The sequence below is a fragment of the Hipposideros armiger genome, unplaced genomic scaffold (genome assembly GCF_001890085.2).
Source record: "Hipposideros armiger isolate ML-2016 unplaced genomic scaffold, ASM189008v1 scaffold_943, whole genome shotgun sequence".
Taxonomy (NCBI): domain Eukaryota; kingdom Metazoa; phylum Chordata; class Mammalia; order Chiroptera; family Hipposideridae; genus Hipposideros; species Hipposideros armiger.
The window spans coordinates 485,616-509,045 of NW_017732293.1; the positions used below are offsets into that span (position 1 = coordinate 485,616).

The 23,430-nt window shown below is 36.4% G+C and overlaps 1 protein-coding gene across 1 annotated transcript in view; it reads right to left on the reverse strand.

Moving 5' to 3' along the window:
• Nucleotides 1-23,430, reverse strand: part of ADAMTS19 (ADAM metallopeptidase with thrombospondin type 1 motif 19) — a 92,463-nt gene that overhangs the window by 53,623 nt on the left and 15,410 nt on the right. Inside the window, exons 5-7 of the mRNA XM_019630777.1 lie at nucleotides 19,640-19,760; nucleotides 12,830-12,910; nucleotides 914-1,071 (exon numbers count right to left, since the gene is read on the reverse strand). Coding sequence (XP_019486322.1) covers nucleotides 914-1,071; nucleotides 12,830-12,910; nucleotides 19,640-19,760 — 360 coding nt within the window. The remainder of the gene's footprint in view (nucleotides 1-913; nucleotides 1,072-12,829; nucleotides 12,911-19,639; nucleotides 19,761-23,430) is intronic.

Genomic DNA, 23,430 nt, shown 5'->3' on the forward strand with positions numbered 1-23,430 from the left:
CCAATATGTGATTTGAACCTCTGGCTCCTAGACCAGCAACACAGATGTCTCCAATTGAAGACAAATTCAACTTAAGTTGTGTGGAGATATTAAATAATGTGGCATACCACACTCCAAATAAAGAGTCAGTGGATCGTGTTTTAGAGTTGTTTTTATGTGTGGACTTAAAGAGGTGTTGAAGTGTCTGAATTTTAGACTTTGTCACTAGGATGGAAAACATTCCAGCTTTGCAGTCAGTCCTCTGGCTCCTGAGCCGTTAGCATGGACAGCAAAGGTCAAGGTTAAAAGGGGCATTTGAACCTGCCATCAGCTTGGGCGCAGGGCCCCACTGTCCTGCTTCTTTTACTGCAAACTGTCCTGCCTCATATCTCATCATTTATTACATAAATGGCAAAGAAACTTATCCCAAACATCCCAATTTTCATAATTCCTTTCAGGAATCAATTAACCTAGTAAGGAAACAGAACAGGGTAAATGGAAGCATTGTTAGATATAGTTACCAAATCTTTTCCCCAGAAACAGTACCATTTTATCAAAGGCATTTTATAGATTTAGAAAATGCCCACTTCATGATGCATAAAATGTTATGATTTACCATATTATAGCACTCTCTTCACAGACGTCCACTCTGGTTAGTATCTGTATGCTTTTCGGAAAAAGAGGTTCCCTATTGCTTGTAATTTACCTCTACTTTGAGTAGGTGAGTCCCCCCAAAATTTTGCTCCTCTTGTAATAATTTCCATTTTTATATATCGCAATTTAAAACACATTTAAAACATCCCTAAAAATCCAAATAATTTTAAACATCTAGCTGACGGTTCAGATTTGGAACAAAGATTAGAGCAAGCACAGTGGGAATGTCCGTCGCCACAGGGAGCTGATTACGCAATGTTATTGACTCTTTCCCTCATACCAGGAGGTGTAAAGGTGATGTGGTAGGACCTTTGGCAGAAATCTTCTCCCAGAGGCCTCGTCTTACGTAATGAACAGTAGTTCCCGCTAAGTTGAATGCTCCGGAGTGTTCAATCTTCCAGTCGCTATTGATAGACTGTTTTCCAGTGTCACGGAGAGCTATAAAGAGGTTCAAAAATAATACGAGCATTAAGTGAGCAGCATTAATCAATACCCACTTCACATGACTTCATTAAAAGTGTTTCATTCATTTCTAAACTAATGGATCAATCCCCTGACCTAACACATGAGGCACGTCCTCGGTGGGAAAGCCTAAGATCATAGCAAATGCCACAAGCGCTCCTTCTCTCCTGAAACTGTCCACAATCACGTGGCCATATTTATCTTGGCCTCCTCCAACCTCCACTGGACCCTTGGTGTCTGTAACACTTCTTTTGGTCTTTAATCCTTTATCGTTTAACATATATATATATATATATTTTTAAAGATTTTATTGGGGAATCGGGGGAAGGGGAACAGACAAGTTGCTGTCCTTTTGTTCTTCAGTCTAGTTGTGGAGGATGTTGCTTCACTGGCCCATGTTGGTATTAGCATCGTGCTCTTCCCGGGTGAGGCAGTTGCTCGCCAGCCACTGGACGGCTGCTCACAGTGGCTCTTAGCAGCTCATACCGGCTGCCGGCTGCTCACGCTGGCTGCCAGTCACACATGGTAGCTTTTGGCAGCCCACTGCAGCAGGGGCTGCAGCCTATGCCATCGCCGGCAACTCCCTGCAGCCCAGCTCCAGGTCGAGTTGTTGTTCACAATCTTAGCTGTAGAGGGCAGTGTCACTGGCCCTCATGTGGGATCCGAACGGGGGCCCTGCTGCTCAGAGCTGGCGTCCCAAGCCAGCTCTTAACCAACGCGCCACTGGGCCGGGCCCTAACATATTCTTATTTTAAGGCTGTGTGTGTCTGTGCTGTCTATGAAATGATCCTATGAATAACGTGAGGGCTGGCATGACATCTTTTACATGCTCCGGGTCTCCTATGCCACCCAAGAAAGTGTGTCATTAAAGAAAGGTCATTAAACAACATGTTAACAGATCAAAGTGACAGGATTATATTCATTACAAAAAATTTAAAAAATATTGTGTTGGTTTTAAAAACAGAACTGAGGACCTTTTCACATCCGTAGTTTGTGATTTGCTCTGTACGAAAATGGAAGATAAATGCTAATTCTCACTCATAGACAGCTACCATTTGTATGGGCTTTTACAGAATAACATTGTTTATATATATTTTTTCTCTATTTCTGTTTTGAACTGATCTCTGCTACTATTTAAATAAGATTCATGACATGGAAGTGTGAAGTCATGATTACCAATTTAAATTAAAGATTCCTTCTTATTTTTTTCCAAATTGTTAATTTTTTTTAATTTAAGCTTTAGACTCTCCCATATGATTGAATTCTCTTCCAAAAAAATATTTACATGTTCATTCTTTTTTATGTCATAATTCTATGAAAATGTTTTAAGCCAATAAGTCTTCCCAAGTATTATTCTAGCTAATCTCTATTTATTGAATGTTTGAGGGTTTCCAAGTTTTTTATATTGTACATAATGCTCAGATAAATATACTGTACACTAATTATGTGTATATCTGAATATTTCCCTTGGATAGAGTCCCAGATTTGGGATTACAGAGCCAAAGAAATTGAACACTTGTAGATTTGGAAAAACAAGTTCAAATTGATTTTTGCAAAGGTTGCATCAATTTATGTTTCCATAACAGTGACTAGCGTGCCCATTTCTGAATACCTTCTTGGAAGCACCTCCCTCTTGTATAATATTTAATCAAGACTAAATAAATATGTATCAAGTATCAGCTAGAAATCAGGAAATACTCAGAGTCCTGGGACCTCCCAAAGTGAACAGTATAAATATATTCTCTGGCTTCCTGGAATTTATAATCTAACTGGTGAATGAGAAATTAAACCAGTTACATAAGTCACTAACTAATCCTAATTATGTTGAAGCTTGTGTGGGCGGAGTCAGGGAAGGCTTGCCTGAAGGATGTGATTTACTGAAGATATTAGCGAGGGGAAAAGAGAAGAAGAGAGAGCACTCAGGACTAAGGAATCAACTAATGGAAAGGACTTAAAGCTCAATGCAGCTCAGTGAGCTTCGGAGACAAGTGTGCATGACGCCAAACGCACTGAAGTGAGCCACGAAGAGATGAGGCCGGAGAAGTAAGGAACAGCCAGACCTGATAGGCCTTGTTAATATTTTGAGGGTTTTTCCCTGAGGGGGGAAAAATGTACAGCTATAAGGGATTTTGAACAATATTGTGCAGAAAATGGGCTGAGGTAGGGCAAATTTGGATAGGGAAGACAGGATATGACATTAACACAGTAACCCGGCTGAAAATGATGGTGGCTTAGATTAGGGTACTGGAGAAAAATATCAAGAGGAATTTAGGAGTGAAATTTATAAAATATGATGATGACTTCTCATCCTGGGTGAAAGGAAGTGTCAGGTATGACGCCAGGTTCCTAGGATGAGGAAACGGGTGGGTTATGATGGCAAATAATGAGATGGGAAAGACTAGCAAAAGAAATGAGTGAGGAGATACACCAGGAGTTAAATTTTGAACAATCTAAGTTTGTTTCTTTTAAATCTCTTGTTTTATTGCTAGGGAGGTTAAAGATATTTTTCATTTGCTTATTTGTCATTTGCATTTTTATTTAAATTAATTAAATAAATTATTCATTATCTGTAAGGTTTTTCTGGTCCACTGAGGGGTCTTTCTGGTGCTCATATTCACATTATTACAAGCAATGTATTAATAAAATTATTGAAATTTTATCTCATCAATCTTAATGTCTATTAATAATTTCTTTATCATGTACTGCATATAAAGTATGTTTCAGATAAAATATTAAGCATACATATTTTCCGATTTATGAAAAATATATAAATATTAGTTTTTACCTTGAATTTTAAACTTGAAAAAAAATACGCTGACAGAAAACTCTCAACACTTTGCAAATAACTATTACCATCCACAACACAATATACTTCAGATAACACTAAATTGATTTTAAAAATAACGATTTTACCTAAAAGATGATTTCCTTTAAAGTCTATAAATGTTTTGAGAAATCCTTTTGGCCTAGATTTGTACTATGGCCAGTATAATTTCTTCCCCACCCCACCTCCTCCCCCCACCTCCCGTATTTCAATTTATATTCAGGGCACAATTATAAAGGAATATTTTTTGAAAAATCTCTAATAAAGATGCCTGAAAAAAACTTCCTAAAAAATACCATATACCTAAATTATTTTTAAAATCCAGTCTTACAAATTTTGTCTTTCAACTAAAGATGTAAATTTTTAAATGTTTTTTAAGAATGCTGGCATGTTTTGGTTTGTTTATACCATCTTATTTTGTGCTTTCTTTTTTTCTGCTTGCTGTGTATTTTTGTTATTTTTATCCTGTCTTGTTTTCTACTGATTGAGTTTTTAAAATTTCATTTAAAAAATTATATTTGCTGAATATGTGTTTAGTCAATTTTTATTCTTATTGGTAAATCCTTCTTTTATATATTTAAACATATCGACCATAAATTGTTCTACTTTCTGTATACGATACAAATATATACATGTCTGACTGATTCTGCTCTCCCATATTTTTACTGTGTTTTGTTTATAGTGTCTATTTCTTTTTGTGTTTTCTGAATTTTTTTTTTAAATCACAGAATTTTATTTGTTGAAATTTATAGAATCCCTTTGAGGCCTAGTTTAAAGGTGTATTACTTCAAAAAAAATTTGCATTTGCATATGCCAGCCACCTTAGTAACCTCATTAAAATAAATGCCTTGAGGGTTTCAGACTTTGTAGTTAGAGTGAATTGGTGCTGCAAATCTGTAGGAACATTTGCTTTCGGTTACAAATTTACAGGGAAGTGGATTTTCTATCTCTGCCTATTATCAATGTTAATACAGACAAATTTCCTTTCTCCTTTTAGGTGCATTTCTCTCTCCCCTTTGCACTGAGCTTGTAGCCCTTTGGGGTCCTGCTTCATGCAGGGGTCTCCTGCATGAGAGTCGCTACTTTGCAAAGGCCTTAGGCTCTGCTTTCCGTCCACAGTATCCCTGGGCTCTCCAAAACTAAATTGGTCACCAGGATTAAGCATAAGTGGGGCTTCAGGCAGCCAAATGCTCTGGCTTCCTGTTCTCACTTTGTTTTTAGTATGTGAGGATTCCTTAATTTCTTTCCAGTTTGGAGGTAATTTAAAACGTGTTCTTTTTTCCTCCTTTTGTGTTTTCCTCAACATTTTTAATTGTTTTTACTGAGAAGTGTTTTCCATAGTGGGTTGTATGCACAGTTTCAGGCAAGGTTAAGTTGACCCATATGATCTTTTTTTTTTTTAGATTTTCTAAAATCATAAGCTATAATGATTTTGTAAAGATATAACATATGATCTATCTGACCTACTTTACTCTCCCTTTTAGGCTTTTTGATAAATGATTAAATTAGCAACCAAATAATAAAGTCACGATCTTCAGAAAAGCAGATGATAACTGCATATGGGAATACAATTCAAAGAGAGAGTAATGAAAAAGAATAACTGGATTGGAAGGAAATTAGATGTCTCCTATGAGATAATATATAGTTTGATGTAGACAAGTTAATTTGTTACAGAACGATCAGTTTGCCAGGATATGATCTATTTTCCTTTCTTTTTGCTAATGCTATTTCAGATGAAGATTTTTCAATGACTTCCTACCAATGCCCGAAGGAGCCTTTAGGAAATATGATTTATGATATGTATTCTCTCCCATTCTTTAGGCAGAAAATACGTATCACAGGCTTGAAATCTAGCATTTTACACTTGAAATTGAGGATTTTAGTACCATGTCATTTCTTTCCTTTTCCAAAGTTTCCCCTGATCCATGGGCCCTATCTCAGTAAATGCCATCATTAGTCGCAAAGTTGTTTAACCAAGCAACATAGAAGTCATCCCTGAATCTTCATTTTCTATCAACATTCACATGCACTTTCCAACAAGCTTCAACAGCTCACCTTCGTCAATGTCTCTAGAAAGCATTGCGTGTTTCCCACTCCTAACCCCTTGATTAGATTATACAGCTGGTCTCTGTCTTCATTCGTGCACCCTCCCACTAGTCATCCGAATAATTGTTTTTTTCCTCACTTAAGCAAGGAAGGGCACTTAGTGGGTTCTTGAATAAACATGGTAACATATTAGTATTTTCAACCTTGATTTCATCTCCAGACTAGTACTCAGGATGCTTAGGGGCACTGATGCTATTTCCTTATACAAGGAAAAGATTCTGGTAACTTAGGCCTAAGCCTAATACTAAGCACAAGGAAAACTGACATTAATAAGGTCAGACACTTAACACAAATATGTGATTCCATTTTTAAGTTGAAAGGTCTTTTAATAACAAAAAGCGATTGGAGATTTATGTTTCGAGATCTGCGTCAGGGAAAGCGGATGGAATCTGGCAGACTTGGAGGCAATGACTGGAAAACAAAACTGTCATTTCGTGATTTGTATGCCACTGAATTAATTCTATACAACAATTGATCACATTAATTAAGAGCAGGGGGAAGGAATTTGGGGTAAGTTCAAGGAAAATTTGTTTATATATGACATGTACTTTAAAATCACAAGTGTTGCATGGAAGGCAATGATTCAAAAAGAACAAGTAAAAAGGAGACAGTAGGAATCAGATACTATGGCCACACTGCTTGGGTTTAAATTCAGGATCATAGTTTTTTAGATGTGCGACCTTGGAAAAGAAACTTAAACTCTCTGTTCCTTTACTACCTGATTTTGAAAACTGGGAAATTAGTAGTACATACTCCATAGAGAGGTTGTGAGGATTTATTTAATGGATATTTTTAATGCGCTGGCTCATACTAATCACTATACACATGTGAACCAACTTTTCTTAATTAAAATTGACTCAGAAAGTCTTCATTACTTCCTGTGTGCCAGACTCTGTTTTAGCTACTGCAGATATAGCTCTAAACTTGATAAGTGATCCCTGCCTTCAAGAATTAACAATGGAGATAGACAATACGAAAGCATGCATGTAAACAAATTTTAAAAATTCAGACAGTGCTAAGTGCTATAGAGGAAATAAAGCAGGACAGTGAAATAGAGAGTGGCTTGTATTAGAGTGGTCAAGAGCGTTATCAAGGGGAACTCCTAGCTTTAGTATAAACTACTGGATAAAAATTAGTGACTGTGATAGGATAAATAATGCCCTCCCAAAGATATCCATGTCCCAAAAGTTAGATATCATACAGAGTATCTTCTTAGACCACAATGGGATGAAGTTAGAAATCAATAACAGAAAGAACACTGGAAAAGCAATTTGTGGAAATGAAACAACATACTCAAACAACCAATGGAGCCAAAAAGAAATCACAGGAGGAATTAGAAAATATCTTGAGACAAATGGAAATGAAAACACGATATCCTAAAACTGATAAGACACAGTGAAAGAAGTACTATTGAGAAAATTTATAGCTATTAACACTTACATGAAAAAAGATCTCAAATTCACAATCTAACTTTACAATTTAAGGAACTAGAAAAAGAATAAACTAAACTCAAAGCTACCAGAGGAAGAAAATAAACAAAGATTAGAACAAGGATAAGTGAAATAAAGCATGAAAAAATAATTGAGAAAATCAACAAAACCAGAAGATGGTTCTTTCAAGAGATCAACAAAATTGACAAACCTGTAGCTAGATGAACTAACAAAGAAAAAGGACACAACTGAAAATCAGAAATGAAAGTGGGAACATTACAGATACTACAGGAATAAAGAGGATTATAAGAAAGTACTATGAACAATTATATGCCAACAAATTGGATACCCTAAATGAAATGAACAAATTCTGCTAAACAGAAAGCCTACCAAGACTGAATCACAAAATAACAGAAATCCTAACTATACCTATAACTAGGGAGCAGACAGAATCAGCAATCAAAAATATCCCAACAAGAAAAGCCCTGGATTTTATGGCTTCATTGGTAAATTCTAGCAAACATTTAAAGAAGAACGAACACCAATCCTCAAATTTTCTAAATAACTGAAGTGAAAGGAAGACTTCTTAATTCACTCTATGAGGCCAGCATTTTCTGATACCAAAAACACTACAAAAAACAAAACAAACAAACAAACAAAAACTGCAGACCAATTTCCGTTATGAACATTGATGTAAAATTCTTCAACAAAATACTAGCAAATCAAATTCAGGAGCACAAAAGACCTCCAAATCAGAAAGGAAGAAGTAAAATTATTTCTCTTTGCAGATAGGATCTTATATGTAGAAAACCCTAAAGACTCTACCAAAAAATATCTGTTTGAACTAATAAATGAATTCAGCAAAGTAACAGTATATAAAGTCAACACCCAAAAAGAAGTTGCATTTCTATACACTAACAACGAACAAACAGGAAATGGAATTAAGAAAACAATTCCATTTATTGTAGCATGAAAAAGAATAAAATACTTGGGAATTAACCAAGGAGATGAAAGACTTATACAATGAAAATTAAAAAACATTGTTGAAAGAAATTAAAAAAGACATAAATGGAAACACATTTCAGGTTATGGGTTGGAAGACTCGATATTGTTAAGATGTCAACATTATCCAAAATAACCTATAAATTCAATGCACTCCCTATCAAACTCCCAAAGGCCTTTTTTTGCAGAAATAAGAAAAACCTATTTTAAAATTCATAAGGAATCTCAAGTGACCCAAAATAGCCAAAATAATCTTGTAAAAGAGGAACAAAACTGGAGACTCATACTTCCTGATTTCAAAACTTACTAGAAAGCTACAGTAATCAAAACAGGGTGCTACTGGCATAAAAACAGACACGTAGACCAATGGAATAGAATACAGATCCCAGAAATAAACTCTCATATATGGCCAAATGATTTCTGACAAGGGTGCCAAGATCATTCAGTAGAGCAAGGACAGGTCTTTCAACCAGTGGTGCTAGGAAAACAGAGTAACCACATGCAGAAAAATGAAACTGAACCATATACAAAAATTAACTTGAAATGGACCAAAGATCTAAATGTAAGACCTAAAATTATAAAACTCTTAGAAGAAAACGTAAGGCAAAAGCTTCACAACACTGAATCTGGCAGTGATTTCTTGGATGGGCACCAAAGGCACAGATAATAAAAAAAAAATACACAAGTTGAACTTCCTGAAAAATTAAAAATAATTGCATAGACATAAACTTTTGTGCATCAAAAGATGCTATGAACAGAATAAAATTCCACAGAAAGGGAGAAAATATTTGTAAATCATCTATCTGATCAGGGATTAATATCCAAAATAAATACAGAACTCCTAAAACTCATCAACAAAATAACAAACAACCTAATTGAAAAATGGGCAAAGAACTAGAATAGACATTTCTCCAAAGATATACAAATGGCCAACAAGCACATGAAAAGATGCTCAACATCTCAAATCATTAGGGAAATGCAAATCAAAACCACAATGAGATATCACCTCACACCCAATAGGATGGCTACTGTTAAAATAAACAGAAACCAACAAGCATTGGTGAGGATATAGAGAAACTGGAACCCTTGCACAGTGTTGGTGAGAATGGAAAATGGTGTGTGGCAGTTTCTCAAAAAAAAAAAAAAATTACCACATGATTCAGCAATTCTACGTCTGGGTATATGCTCAGTGGGGTCTTAAAAAAATATTTGTACACCCATGCTCAAAGAAGCATTAGTGAAAACAGCTAAACATAGAAGCAACCCAAGTATCTATGGATGAAGGAATGGATAAGCAAAATGTGACATATACAATGACGTATTATTCAGCGTTAAAAAGAAAGGAAATTCTGGCACTGCTACAGCCTGGATAAATCTTGAGGACATTATCCTAAGTGATATAAGTCAATCACAAAAGGATAGTTACTGCATGATCCCACGTATATGAAGTATGTAGAGTGGTCAAATCCATGCAGCTAGAAAGCACAGCGGTGGTGAGCAGGGGATGGGGGGAGGGGGAACGGGGAGTTAGTGTTTAATGGGTATAGACTTTCAATTTTGCAAGATGAAAAGACTTCCGGAGATGATGGTGGTGGCGGCTGTACAACAAGGCGAATGTACTCGATGCCTCTGAAATGGACACTTGACATAGTTGAGATGGTAAATTTCATGTGTATTTTACCACAGTTTTAAAAAAGTGTTATTAAGTAAAAAAAAATAAAATAAATAAATAAATAAAAAAGATACCCATGTCTGAATCCCTGGAACCTAGAATGGCAAACAACAAACAAACAATTTTGCAGACATGATTAAGTTAAGGATATTGAGAGTATCCTGGATTATCCAGGTGGGCCTGAAATGCAATCAACATATACCCTATAAGAGGTGGGAAGACGGAGGTTTGAACACAGAAAAAGAGAAGGCGATGACACTAGAAAAGCAGATACTGGGAATGATGCGGTCACAAGTAAAAGAGCGCTGGGAGCCATCAGAAGCTGCAAGAGGCAAGCAATGGATATGCCTAGAGCAGCGGTTCTCAACCTGTGGGAGTCGAACGACCCTTTCACAGGGGTCGCCGGGTACTCGTCTGTGGGCGTATCTGCATGTGGGCCTGGAGACAGATAGAGGAGCAGTGTCTCGGTTCCTAAGACCATCGAAAATATGTGTTTTCCGATGGTCTTAGGTGACCCCTGTGAAAGGTTGAGAACCGCTGCAAGTCTCCAGAGAGAGGGCATGGTTTTGCAGACACCTTGATTTCGGCTCTATTGAAACTGATTATGACCTCCAGAACTGTGAGAGAATACGTTGCTGCTCTTTTACACCACCAAACTTGCGGTAATGGTTACAGCAGTCACAGGACACTACTACGGTGACATTTACTACCATAGTATGGGGGTACTAAATTGGGGACACTAAAGGAGGACGAGGTTTCAGCATGGGATGGAAGTAAAATTTTTGAATGAGACTTATTATTTCTGAGGTGCAAACAAGATCATTTGCATTAAATACACAGGGGAAACCAATGGGGCAATTCCCTAGGGGAACAGTGTAGCAGGGAGGAGAGCAGGAACCTGCGTGAACCAACAGTATGGAAACCACATAGAGATTGAAAACCCTACAAAAGTGACCAGTAAGGGGCATCCAGTGAGGTAGGGGGCCTCAGGTCTTAGAAGCCAAAACAAGGAAGTATTTAATGAACTGAGGAAAGGCCAACAGTTTTGAATGCTGTTTTGGGTCAAAGAACATGTGACCATTGAATTGTCCAATGTGGAAGGCATGTGCTGACCTTGACAAAGGCAGTTACTGCAGACAGGAGACAGAAATGAGAATAGATTGGCTGAAGAGCCTGGGAAGTAAAGAGTTAGAGAGAGGATGGAGACTTCCCATTCGTGCAATTGGCTTGTTTATTTAGCCGCATTCTTGAGGTTAATAAAAAATCATTGTACAATGGAGAGTTTTGAAGAATTTGAGAAAACTCCATTTGAGACATCTATATTCCTTTCCAGCTTGGACAAAAAAGAAAACATATTCCCCAGTGTAATAGCCAAATGTCTGCTAGTGAATGAATGTACTGAAATTGTCTAGAGTTTGCACAGTGTCTCCGAAAATTGGGTAAGAGAGCTTTCATCTGAATTTGGACATCTGGGATGATTTACTTGCACTTAAAATGCATTTAAAAACCATAGTAGGTAAAAGCACACAAATTTAAATATTAGTAACAAATTAATGAGTGTGCCACATGACAAAGGGTGTCTTTCCTATCCCCTTTCCTCAAATTTTCCTACTCCTAGAAAGTAAACCCTAATGAGAAAAATAATTCAGTTTGAGTGTAGACTATTTTAAATATTGCAGAGTAGAAACAATCACATAATATTGGATTTTACCATGTACAAAGTATTTCCTATTGGGGCATTATTTCTTATTTGAGAAAGAATAATGAGGACATCATTTTTGGTAAATAAAAAAAGACATGAAGGCTTTCTGTAAAGATAATATATTGGGTTGTTGGAAAAGTCATGACGTATTTTTTCTGTTTTTCGTTGCAAAAATGCGTCCTGACTTTTCCGACAACCCAATATATACAATGTTCAAATTCTGGGAGAATATTAAATCTTTTGTCAGACCTAATCACATTGTATCCCTCTACCTGTGTGACTAATAAAAGATCATTTCAGATGGCTTAGCTTGAAATTTTAATGGACAAAGCACTATGTATTTTGACAACTTAGTATTTTCTTTCATATATTAAAAAATCATTAATTGGCCTAATTAAAATAGCTGATATCATTCCTTCCATAGCAATAATTAAAAATTTTTAATATTCTCTTCATAGGAGTATGCCTGAAGTGAGGCAAGAGAGAGCATTGCTTCCCATGAAAAGATTAAGTCCTTTTAGTGTGTAGAAACTTTTTTAAGAATCCCACAAGATTTCCTAATTCTAAAGCAATCATTTTATGTACACACACCTATGTCTATGCATTTACATATGCAATAAATATAAACATGTATAATTATGTGAGTATATATAATATAAATATATTTATAAAATGTACTTTATATAAATGAATAGATATGAAATAAAACATACCCAAATCCTCCAATGAGTGTTTTGTTTTGTTTTTAACATGTACTAACATGTGGAAGCAATTTATACCCCCAAAAAACACACAGACGGCCAGATTGCTTTTGCTCCTGGGAAGTCCCTGGGAGAGAAGGAAAGAAATTTCTACTTGATACAACAAGAGGTGCTTCCTGGGAAATTCAAACATATAACCAGAAACAGGATGGCCTCCTCATCATCACCTGAAGTGTCAGGGCAGGGAGCCGGGCTCACGGTTGGACAGGCTCTGTTTCTGTACCACAGGTTAGTTACCTAAATAGCTATGCGCTGGCTTTTCCTCCACAACTTTGATTCTTCTCGCTCCAGGAGGTATCACCAGCACTTCCACATAACCTGTAAGAGTCAATAAAATACAAAATAAACCTTGAGTGCTTAGACCATCTCCTTTCTTAATTCACTTGCCCTTTCTTCTTTTTGGCTTCGGTTGTTGCTATGATATTTCAATACCAAGGGAAAAAAATTCTGTGTACAAAAGCTGTCATCATTTCAAGCGGAGAAGTTTCCTGGAAAGAGGTTAAGTCTGCAGCACTATCAAGGGCAAACCGGTAACTGCATGTTATGTGAAAGGCTCACTGGTGTCTTCTGAATTGTGAGTCAAGAAAAAGCACAATGGGCCAGCTGGTTAGAAACACAGTGGATTTTGGACCAGAGCAAATAACTTCAGATTTTGCTCATGGGACTTTTTTAAGTTAGAAAGTGTGGGGAAGAAGGACATGCAGCTGGAGAGAAACTGCCAGAAGGGATCTGGTCCCCGTAATAGTTGAACGTAGGACGGGAGAGGCCAAGCCCCCCGGAGGAGACTAACCAGGGGTTTTGAAACAGGCTGGAGACACCTAAGTGTAAGGCCATCCAAAGCAATCTAGTGTCACCCAGGACGGTGTCAGACAGCTAGAAGCAAGACGCAATTCATTGTTGCTCAGGAAAGGTTTTTCAGCAGAGGTCTAGAAATGTAATGCATAGTATAGAGTAGATGCCTACTTTTGGCTGAATAGTTACACTTTAAAATTATATTGAAATAATATTTAATATTCTTCTTAGTATATCTGTGTAGGTCCATATATCTGATAAGAGCCTAATTTCAAAATTACTTTTAAAAAGGCATAACAGCTAATCCCGGAGTTGTCTGCTATTGATTATTCCAATTCCTCAAACGGTTGCAAAGATTCGGTGTATACCAAAAGGTAGCATATGCCCCACCTGGTGGCAGTGTCTGGAATTAGAGGCATGTGCTTTTCCAATCATAATTTCCATTAGTGAACACTGCTTATTCAATTTAACCATTTTTACTAATACCAAGCCATACAAACATGATCATTCTGTTACATGAACGAAGAGACAGCAATGGAAATGGAAACAAATGCTTACAGCCTAAGGTAAGAAGATCTCTGTACTCCGTGAGCTTATAATCGAATTGGGAAAACAAGGCAGAAATACCTTATATGAGCTAAATACAACTTCAAAAATTATGTTTAAAAGATCATACACAAAATGATATGGTTACCTCCCTGCTAAAGGGTATAAGCATGTTTAAACTGTCCCCCTTCTCTGATCACATCACCACTCACAAGGTTTGCTGCTATTTTTAACTCACAGAAGTGGGATTTATTTTCCCTTTTTCCCTTGTAAGTGATTATATACATTACTCATGTTTGAGAAACGCTGACATCAGCCGGAACTACTGTGATTCAGAGGAGAGAACATTCTTATAGTCAAGGAAAGCTTCACAAAGAAGTGAATAGATGAACTGTCTTTGAAGAATAGATAGGATGTGTGTGTGTGTGTGTGTGTGTGTGTGTGTGTGATACATTCACTGTATATAAATAAAAGTAAGGAAGTATGTGGTACCCTTAGTAGCACAAGAATAAAATTCTGACAGAATAAGAAGATGTAAGAAGATGGCTGTACTGAAGAGAGTTTAAATGTATGCTCTGGACACTGAATTTATCAATGTGCAGCCACTGTACATTGTATAGCAATGAACTTGGTAATTAGATACTGGTTTGAGAGGCTTTGCCTGGCAGCAAGTGCAGGATGCCCAGCAATGTAGTTGTGGATAACAGTGTCAGGAGTCTAATATAAAAATCCATAGAGGCTAAGGTAGAGAATCCAGAAGGCACTCTGAAGGAAAAAAGATTCTGAACTTGAGAACCAATACAAAGTGGGAAAATGAACATTGAACACAATGTTTTATTATTATTATGTGAGAATTGGGCCATTGTTTACAGGAACGCAGAAGTCAAGTTGTAGTAATGTCTAATAAACACAGCTTTGGAATTTGTATTTCATAAAATGGTGCAATGCACCCGTAAAAAAATATCCAGTAAGACCTCTGGAACTCCAGAGCAAGGTCAGGCTATTGAAGTACCATTGGGAGGCATCTTTGCAGAGACAGTCATTTAAGTCATGAAAGTAATTGGAGAAAACTGAAAGTGGAGAAGCCAAGGACTCCATCTTGGTGACAGACCTTAACAGAGAGATTAAAAATAAGTCAGGAAAGAACACAGAGAAGGAATCATCCTGAGAAGGCGAGAGCTGGCTATTTTAACAATGGGGTCCTATGGATTAGAATGTCTCAAGAAGAGTTATTGGTCAACTGTGTCATAAGCTGTGGAGACATCAAAGAGAAAGGAGATTGTGACCGGATATCACAAACAGAGGTGACTGTTAATCTCTGAGCAAATGAATTCAGCAAAGTGTTTGGACATGTTAAAAAAGAAGAGTAGATAGGGAAAAGTAACTGCAAATTCTTGTGTAAGGTTAGCAGTAAACTATTGTACATTAGGACAATAGTTATATCTAAGTTTATAGTTATAGTACAGCAATTTTCTATCATTCAATTGCAATGGCTTGGAGGATAGGTGAATTAAACTGAATTTAATTAAAGAAGAAACAGAGGAAGAAAAATATTAAGCAGACATTTGAAGAAAGATAGCCAATGACTAGGGGCCCAGGTATTTTTCAGTAAATAAGCCATTTGGCACATTGAGAATGTACATTTTTTAAAGAAGTGAATATAAGAGTGGCTACTGACAAGTTTAGAAGTTGGAATAAAACCTATGAGGTCAATATCATAAATTTTATCCTCATGTTATGAGTTTGCTTTGTACATAGGAACATCCTATCTTATTTTATAGCCAAAGACCCCATTATTAATCAACCATCTTAAAATGCTGATAACAATCATTTTCATGGTAGTTACAAAGAAAAATGCCACATTTTGAACAACTGCTATGTGCTAGTCACTATTATAATTTACATAAATTATTACACTTAATCATAATGATGACATCCAAGGTAGATATTACATTTCTTATTTAATAGATGAGAAAATAAAAGTAGTAAAAAAATACCTTTTTCATGGCTGCATTGAAATAGATGACCCAAGCTTTGAACTCAGATCTGTCTGATTCTACTACGTGCTTTCAGCTATGACCCACTACTACAACTTTGTAAAATAGAATACATGACACTATGACTCTCCTACTGCTGTGGCAAACGTACACATAGACAGTCTAAGAGCTGTGTTCCTGACACAGAATCAGAATCATTATCTCTTATGCTAAGAACAATACATTTTATGCCCACTTCTTCTTAGTGTATATGAGGTCTGACAATTAAGTTCACCAACTTGTTGCAACAATGTTGCTAACCTTTTTTGATGTCAAAGGGATTATTCATTATGAATTTGTACCAACTGGACAAGCAGTTAGCCAAGTTTACTATTTGGAAGTGCTGAACAGGCTGCTTGAAAAAGTTGGACGACCTGAACTTCTCACCAATTCATGGCTCTTGCATCACGACAATGCACCAGCTCACAGGGCACTGTCTGTGAGTGAGTTTTTAGCCAGGAAACAAATAACTATATTGGAACATCCTCCCTTACTCACCTGATCTTGCCCCCATAGACTTCTTTCTTTACCCAAAGATAAAGAAAATATTGAAAGGAAGACATTTTGATGACATTCAGGACGTCAAGGGTAATATGACGACAGCTCTAACGCCATTCCAGAAAAAGCGTTCCAAAATTGCTTTGAAGGGTGGACTAGGTGCTGGCGTCAGTCCATAGCTTCCCAAAGGAAGTACTTCAAAGGTGACCATAGTGATATTCAGCAATGAGGTATATAGCACTTTTTCTAGGATAAGTTCTCAAACTTAATTGTCACACCTCATACTGATAACTATATAGTTTTACAACTGGCCAAATACACAATTTACCTTTAAAAGTTCCTTAAAAAAAATTATCCCCTGGCTAGGCAAGTTACAATGAAAAACATGATAAACGTACAAAAAAACAAAAACACCAAAAAAAAAACCCTCTTAAGTTTATTTTCTAGCTCCAACAGAAATGATTGAGCAAACTCTAAATAGAGCACAGGGACGGAAAACACCCACTTGTGTGTGCACATGTGTTACTCATACAATATATATACAGCGTGCATGGCCAACTGAACCACGTAAGGCTGCAATTCCTTCAAGAAATTCTAGGAAGTCCATAAACTATAAGGATAAAATTGTCTCAAGAGAAATGAATACAACATTTCGAAAGTCACAAGTAGGTGAAACCCATGATATAATTAAGGACTCAAGCAGATTTTTGGTTTTCAAAGTTCTCAACAATGTAATGTTTCATTATTCATTGAATTAACACATATTACTGGATCACACACTATGCTGAGAACATGGTCTTAAACAAAAATCGCCATGGAATTTTTCCTCATTTATCTCCAAGTCTGGTGGGGAAATAAAGACCAATGAAGGCTCAACTCCAAATGTGATTGAAGCTGCACCGTATGGATACAAACATGGTAAGGCTCACCAAACTAGTTCCTAGTGATAGGAGGTGGAGGTTGTTCCAGGAACACTGTACTGAATAAGTGACATATGAACTGAGATCTAGGTGATGTCTAGGAATTCACCAGGCAAAGCTAAGGGGATGATAACAGAACTGTATTTTCATTTTTATTTTATTTTATTTTTTAGCTGGGCCATCCTGCCACCTTTTGGCAGCTCAGCTCGGGCCCAGGTGGGAATCAAACCAGCAACCCTGTTGCTCAGAGCTTGCACTCTTGAGCGACCGCTTAACCAACTGAGCCACTCAGTCGGCCCCAGAACCGTATTTTTAAATGCAAGGTGCTGGAGGAAACATGGACAGTTGGGGCACCTGTAAGAAATCTGGTGGCTGCAGCTTAGAGGAAAGGGACCTGGGTGTGAGACAATGTCAGACAGACAAGTAGAAACAGCATCACATAGGATGTTTTTTTACGGTCAAAGTTAAAAATCCTTGTCTTTCCCCTGTGAGCAATGTGAAACTAGCATAGACTTTAAGGAAGAAAGTAATATTGTTAGTCTCTGATACTCCCTATATCTTAGGCATTGCAGACATTTTCCAAATATCAGTTGCTATTAATATAGCTTACCTATAGCAAACAAACAAATGAACACAAGTAGAAATTAAGGTGCAATGAAAACAGAGGAGGTTTGAGTAGGAATCTGGGGGGAAAAATATATCCGCATAACAAACGGAATGACAGCATCGTTGGAGTGTTAACTGGTTATTTCTATTTTCTATGCTTGGTAGAAAAATCAAGTGTTATTACAATTAAATAAAGATATCAGTGCTGAATATGCACCAGTATTCTTCGGTGAACTGTCTCCATGCATATTAAATAACTAGGCAAGAACACGCTTTGAAAATTCTAGCATCTTTCAATCTTTAGTCTTTCAGTATTTATTTGAACTTATGCATTATAAATACTTTTCCCATCACAATCAGGCTGCAAATTGCACTATAATTGCATTATAATTACACTTCTTAGTTGAAAGTCTGGGAGCCTATTATAGTTATGTATGACTTTTCTCAATGAGTTCTGGCAGATTTTGACTTGTAGGACCTGTCACCTTTTTCATAGCTTTGGAGACTGAGATTTTGATCTGCAATTTACCCTGGGCCTTAGTTACTTTTAGGCTTCAAAATTTTCAAGCTTACTTCTCTTTTATTCTGCTGGGGCCTAGCAAAAGGTTATATTCAACTTTAGAGAGCTGTGTCTAATTTTCTTTTCTGAAGGACTCTTTTGTCTAGAATGAACTGTTTTCTTGATTATTCAAACATAAATGGCTTGTCCTTTGTATTTAAACTAATACATAGTTTAGTCTCAGGTTTTTTGGTCTTTGAATAAGAAAGGAATTTCAAAGAGTAAAAAGTTGATGTATGGAATATAAGCACACTAAAGATGATGAAAATACAATCACAAATACTAAGTTCCACAGGTAGATGTCCAGGTAAGACAATAATGTAAACACCACAATTTCTGCTTCCTCCCAGGAAGCTTGAGGATCTGAGTATAAAGCATTGTCTGTATATAAAGCCTATTTGTGGGTCATTATATTTCATATAGATCATCTTACTTTTTGTTGTGGATCACTTTAAAACTTACACTGTATAGATCTTTCATAATCATTTCCTCCTCATACCCCCTGAATAATAACATTTATAGATGAGGAAACAAAAGAATAGAGAATGACTAGCCACTATTCATATACTGGGAACATCATTCCATCTTCTGTCTCTCCTGTTATTGTTCCCACAATGCAACACTGCCACAGACTCTCTGTTTCCAAAAATCTATTCCCTTCATAGTAAAACATAAGGAAAAATTAAGAAAATGGAAAGCTGAAAGTCTGAAGACTATTACTCTCAATAGTTGCTTCAGCCTGTTAAAAATCATTCTTCTTTCAGACAGACATCGTGCTTTGCATTGGAGAATATGGTCTGTAGAAACCTGATAACATTTGCCAATGCAAATTAGATTATTCCCTTGCTGCTACAATTTATTAAATGCACAACAGATGACTTCATATTTTCATTATTGGGAAATGGGCTTGTTAGAATTTCTGGCTCATATCACATGCATTGTATATCATCAAGACAAATCATTCAATACCCATTACAAAAATCTTCAACAGAATCAGAACCGTGATTTGTTAAGGCAAGTTCTATGTAAACTCTGTCCCCAGAGATTGTTTGGATTATTAATTCTGAAAAAAATATAAAAAAATTATTACCTGCTCCTCTAGTGTGATTAAAATCTCCTTTAATGATTTTGCATGACTTTCCATTGCCATTGCATACACCACAATGATCTTCTCTTGCAAGAGACCCTAATAAACCGTCACAGCCAACTTTCTGTAACAAAAGAACAATAGATCATAAAGTGAGATTTTTCTTTTTCTGTTTTAACCACTAATTTAGGACAAAGCTAGTCTCTACAAACTAGACATATTTAATTGACAAACTAGTAAAATGTCATATTCTCTGGTGCCAACCAATACAGCAAGCTCATGTCAAATAATATTATCTGTCAAGTGATCAAGTAGCACGATAGTGATGAGAGTTATTTTTCTTATATTAAAATTAAATGATATACGAAAGCAATTTGGAGAAATATTGAGACAAATGCAATTTACACAAGTCCCAAAGGAAATCACATTTCTATTAAATATAACACAAATAATCTAATTCATTCTACTCGACATAAAAGAGATAACATAGTCATTATATGGATGGCTTCACTTCTAAAGTGCTTGCAAAGCCAATGCTGAATATTAAATGTTAACTTTGTGAAAGCCAAACATAAACGTTTATTTTCACTGCAGATCACGAATAAACTTCTATGCCCGTCTTCTTTGGCATCCAGGACACAAATGTGAGTAAGAACTGCTCACAACCCATGGCTGCTATAAGAAAATATAAACAGTGGGGAAATTAATTTTTATATGCTCCCAGAAGAATTATGTTAGTAAAAATCTTCTAAGATTAAATCATTGACTCTTTCCTAGTGAATAATGTTAGTCTCCCACCGATGTTCAGTAAATATGATCATATTTTGCCAAGCTGTGCATACTCAAAGAGCAGAATTTAATATGTCAATATTGTCAGAAATAAATGGTAGAATTACACAATTACCTCTAAATAGAAGGAGCTGCAAGAGAGGCTGATAATATATCCACTTATAACAAGTTAAACTATTTTAGAGGAATTTTTAAATTATTAAATAAAACAGAAAAAAGCCAGGGTCTTTTGCTGTGGGTGTTGGTGTTGTGATGCAGGAAGCAGGCGATGATAGAATGCAGATGCTGGATAAATATCCTGAGAGAACAAAAATCACAGGAAACCTACATAATATCGCATCTTTTCCTTTTGTCAAGGTGGGTATATCAGTATCAAGACAGATAAAGCAATGCATTAGTGGAGAACTCTGATCAGCAAACCAAAGCTTATTTGGGGAGAATTAAAGAGAATATCTCTGAGTGAAAGAGGTGGCCACCACAGGAAACCCTCAAAGTACAACAAAGATATGGGAAGAGTTCACTAAGCAGGAGCCATGAAAAGACCTGAAAGTCCTGGGGTGGAGAAAATAAAATGTCTCCTTCATGTTCAAATGAAGAAAAAATTTAGAGTGGAGCCTCAAGTAGTTTTGAAGTAATAAAGGCACCTTGTTTTGTTCTCTCCCTAGCATCCAGTTTGTTTCTTGGCAGATACAATAAAGCCAATAAATGGTAGCTAGATGATTACATAAATTAGTACGTAGCAGTGTCTCAGGTTTTCTAACCCTTGTAACTGGGATATTACAAGTCTGCAAATCTAAAATAAAAGTCAGGGACAGACATACTGCCATGGCTCCATGATCATATATTTTTAATATAAGAATCAAAGCATTTGTATTTTGTAATTGATAGTCTCAAATATCCACTGATCAAAATATGCTCACGTTAACTCCAAAAGTTGAAGATGGACGACTTCGTTTAACTGGTGGCGGGTACCTGAGGTAGCACTGGCATGATAGAGATGGGAGAATAATGTGATAATACAGAGTAGAGCTCTCTCCATCTTTTCATGATGAAAACATCACAGAGCCAAACTGGGTCACCAGGAGAAAGATGTCTATTTTCAACCACCCTTCTTAGTCCATTCACCGAGTTTAGAATTGTACATTCAACTTCAGTGCTATGTGCTTTGTGATAAAACAAAACACTCAAGCCAAACCCAATCTATAGAAGGTTGTCAGAACCTAAAAGAAGCATGTTTTTAATTATATGGAAAGGCTGAATAAAGCATTTTAGTTAAAAAGCCAGAATCTTGAAGTATTCCAATGTTCTCAGAAGTCACAATCCATTTCACAGAACTTTAATTATAATAATCAGATTCGCATAGCACTTATGCATAATTTTTTGTTGTTGCTGTAATTTTAATGTCTAGCTAGGGATCTGGCTTACACAATACCACTAAATGAAAGCATAGCAATTTAGTCTATTGTATGTGGCATATATAGTTGGAAAAATAATTATTTTTGAAAAATAAATTAACTTAAGACATACATTAATCTGACAGATTTACATAAAATGACAAAATAAAGTTAAAAGCTTTAATTGCACATCATCTAGTTCTGAAAAGAAAAAAAATGTGGAGGTCAATACCTGCAATGCTTTTTTTTTTTTTTTTAACAAATGAAAACTACATTTCAGGTTACTGCCATATTCTGTTAAAGAATAAAGGAAATTAATATGTAATTATAAGACTGTTTCTTCTGCCAATGGTATTACATGATTCTATGCTTTAAACTCTATAGCATGCTAGGAAATATATAGAACTTTAGAGCTGGTGAAACATTGAAGCTTCATGTTGTTTTCAAGTTTTTACCCAGAAGTCCATAGACTTCTATGGACTACAGAATGATCCATTCATCCAGTCACAATTGTTTTCAAATCTCGGTTTGTGTGTGTGTGTGTGTGTGTGTGTGTGTGTGTGTGTTTTCAGGTGTGCATTTTTCTGAGGAGGAAAAAAAAGCAAACTTTTCATCAAATTCTCTAAGGAGTGTATTACACAAAAAGGTCAATGACCATTAGTCCAATAGCTTCATTTTACAGATTAGTTAATGTCTGCAAACATATTTTAAGTGATTTTCCCAGGAACACAATTTCCTAGTAGCTGTCATGGATTCAGTGTTGCTCCCTCCACTCAAATACTCTTTCCTAACTAAATGATTTATTTCCCTCCCACGCCTGCGAAGTTTACCAGCTGATGGCTCTCAGCCATCAGCCCTTTTCAGAAATTGCCTAGCCTGAAGAAAAGTGCCTTTCCTAAGGTCCTATCTCCTTCCCGGGGCAGCTTTCATCCAAATACTAATAGATGCTGGAGGTAAAAAGGGCTGTTTCTCTCACCCCAAATATGGACAACTCTGAAGAGCCATTCAAGTTTCCATGCTCCTCAGAGGGTCAGCTGAGGTCTTGTGACTTCACTACAGCCCAATTTCCCCGTGCCCAATCCTGCCTCCTTCCCCTCCCCACACCAATGTTGATCTTGGAAACACTTGGCATTAAACTTCCCGAATATTAAGCTTCCAGGAAAGCCAACCTGAGATAGTGGCAGAGCCATAACTAGTATAATAACTTCTAAGTTCTAGGCTTTGATCTTTCCACTATGCTCTTCATCCTTACGTTAACAGAATTTCTACCTTTCTAATAACAAATTTAGAAGCGCACACAAATACACATAGTAGATGGAGACTATTTCTTAAAAGGAAGGGAAAAGGAAATGAAAGGGTTAAGAACTAGAAGACAGCTGAATATACATTTAAAAATCAGTTGATTCAAGTATGTTGAAAATGCTTTAAGATGAAGTGAGCAATAGGACTGATTTTATAGTTTTTTACCCCATGGCTCAGTCTTAGATCCAAGACATGGAGAGCTGGAGTGGTTGTATTTTGGGTCCGGAATGTTTTGACATAAAAGGCCTGAAGTGTCACAATTTTAGACCTGTAATAATAGGTATATGACGGAATTCAAATCTCATATTC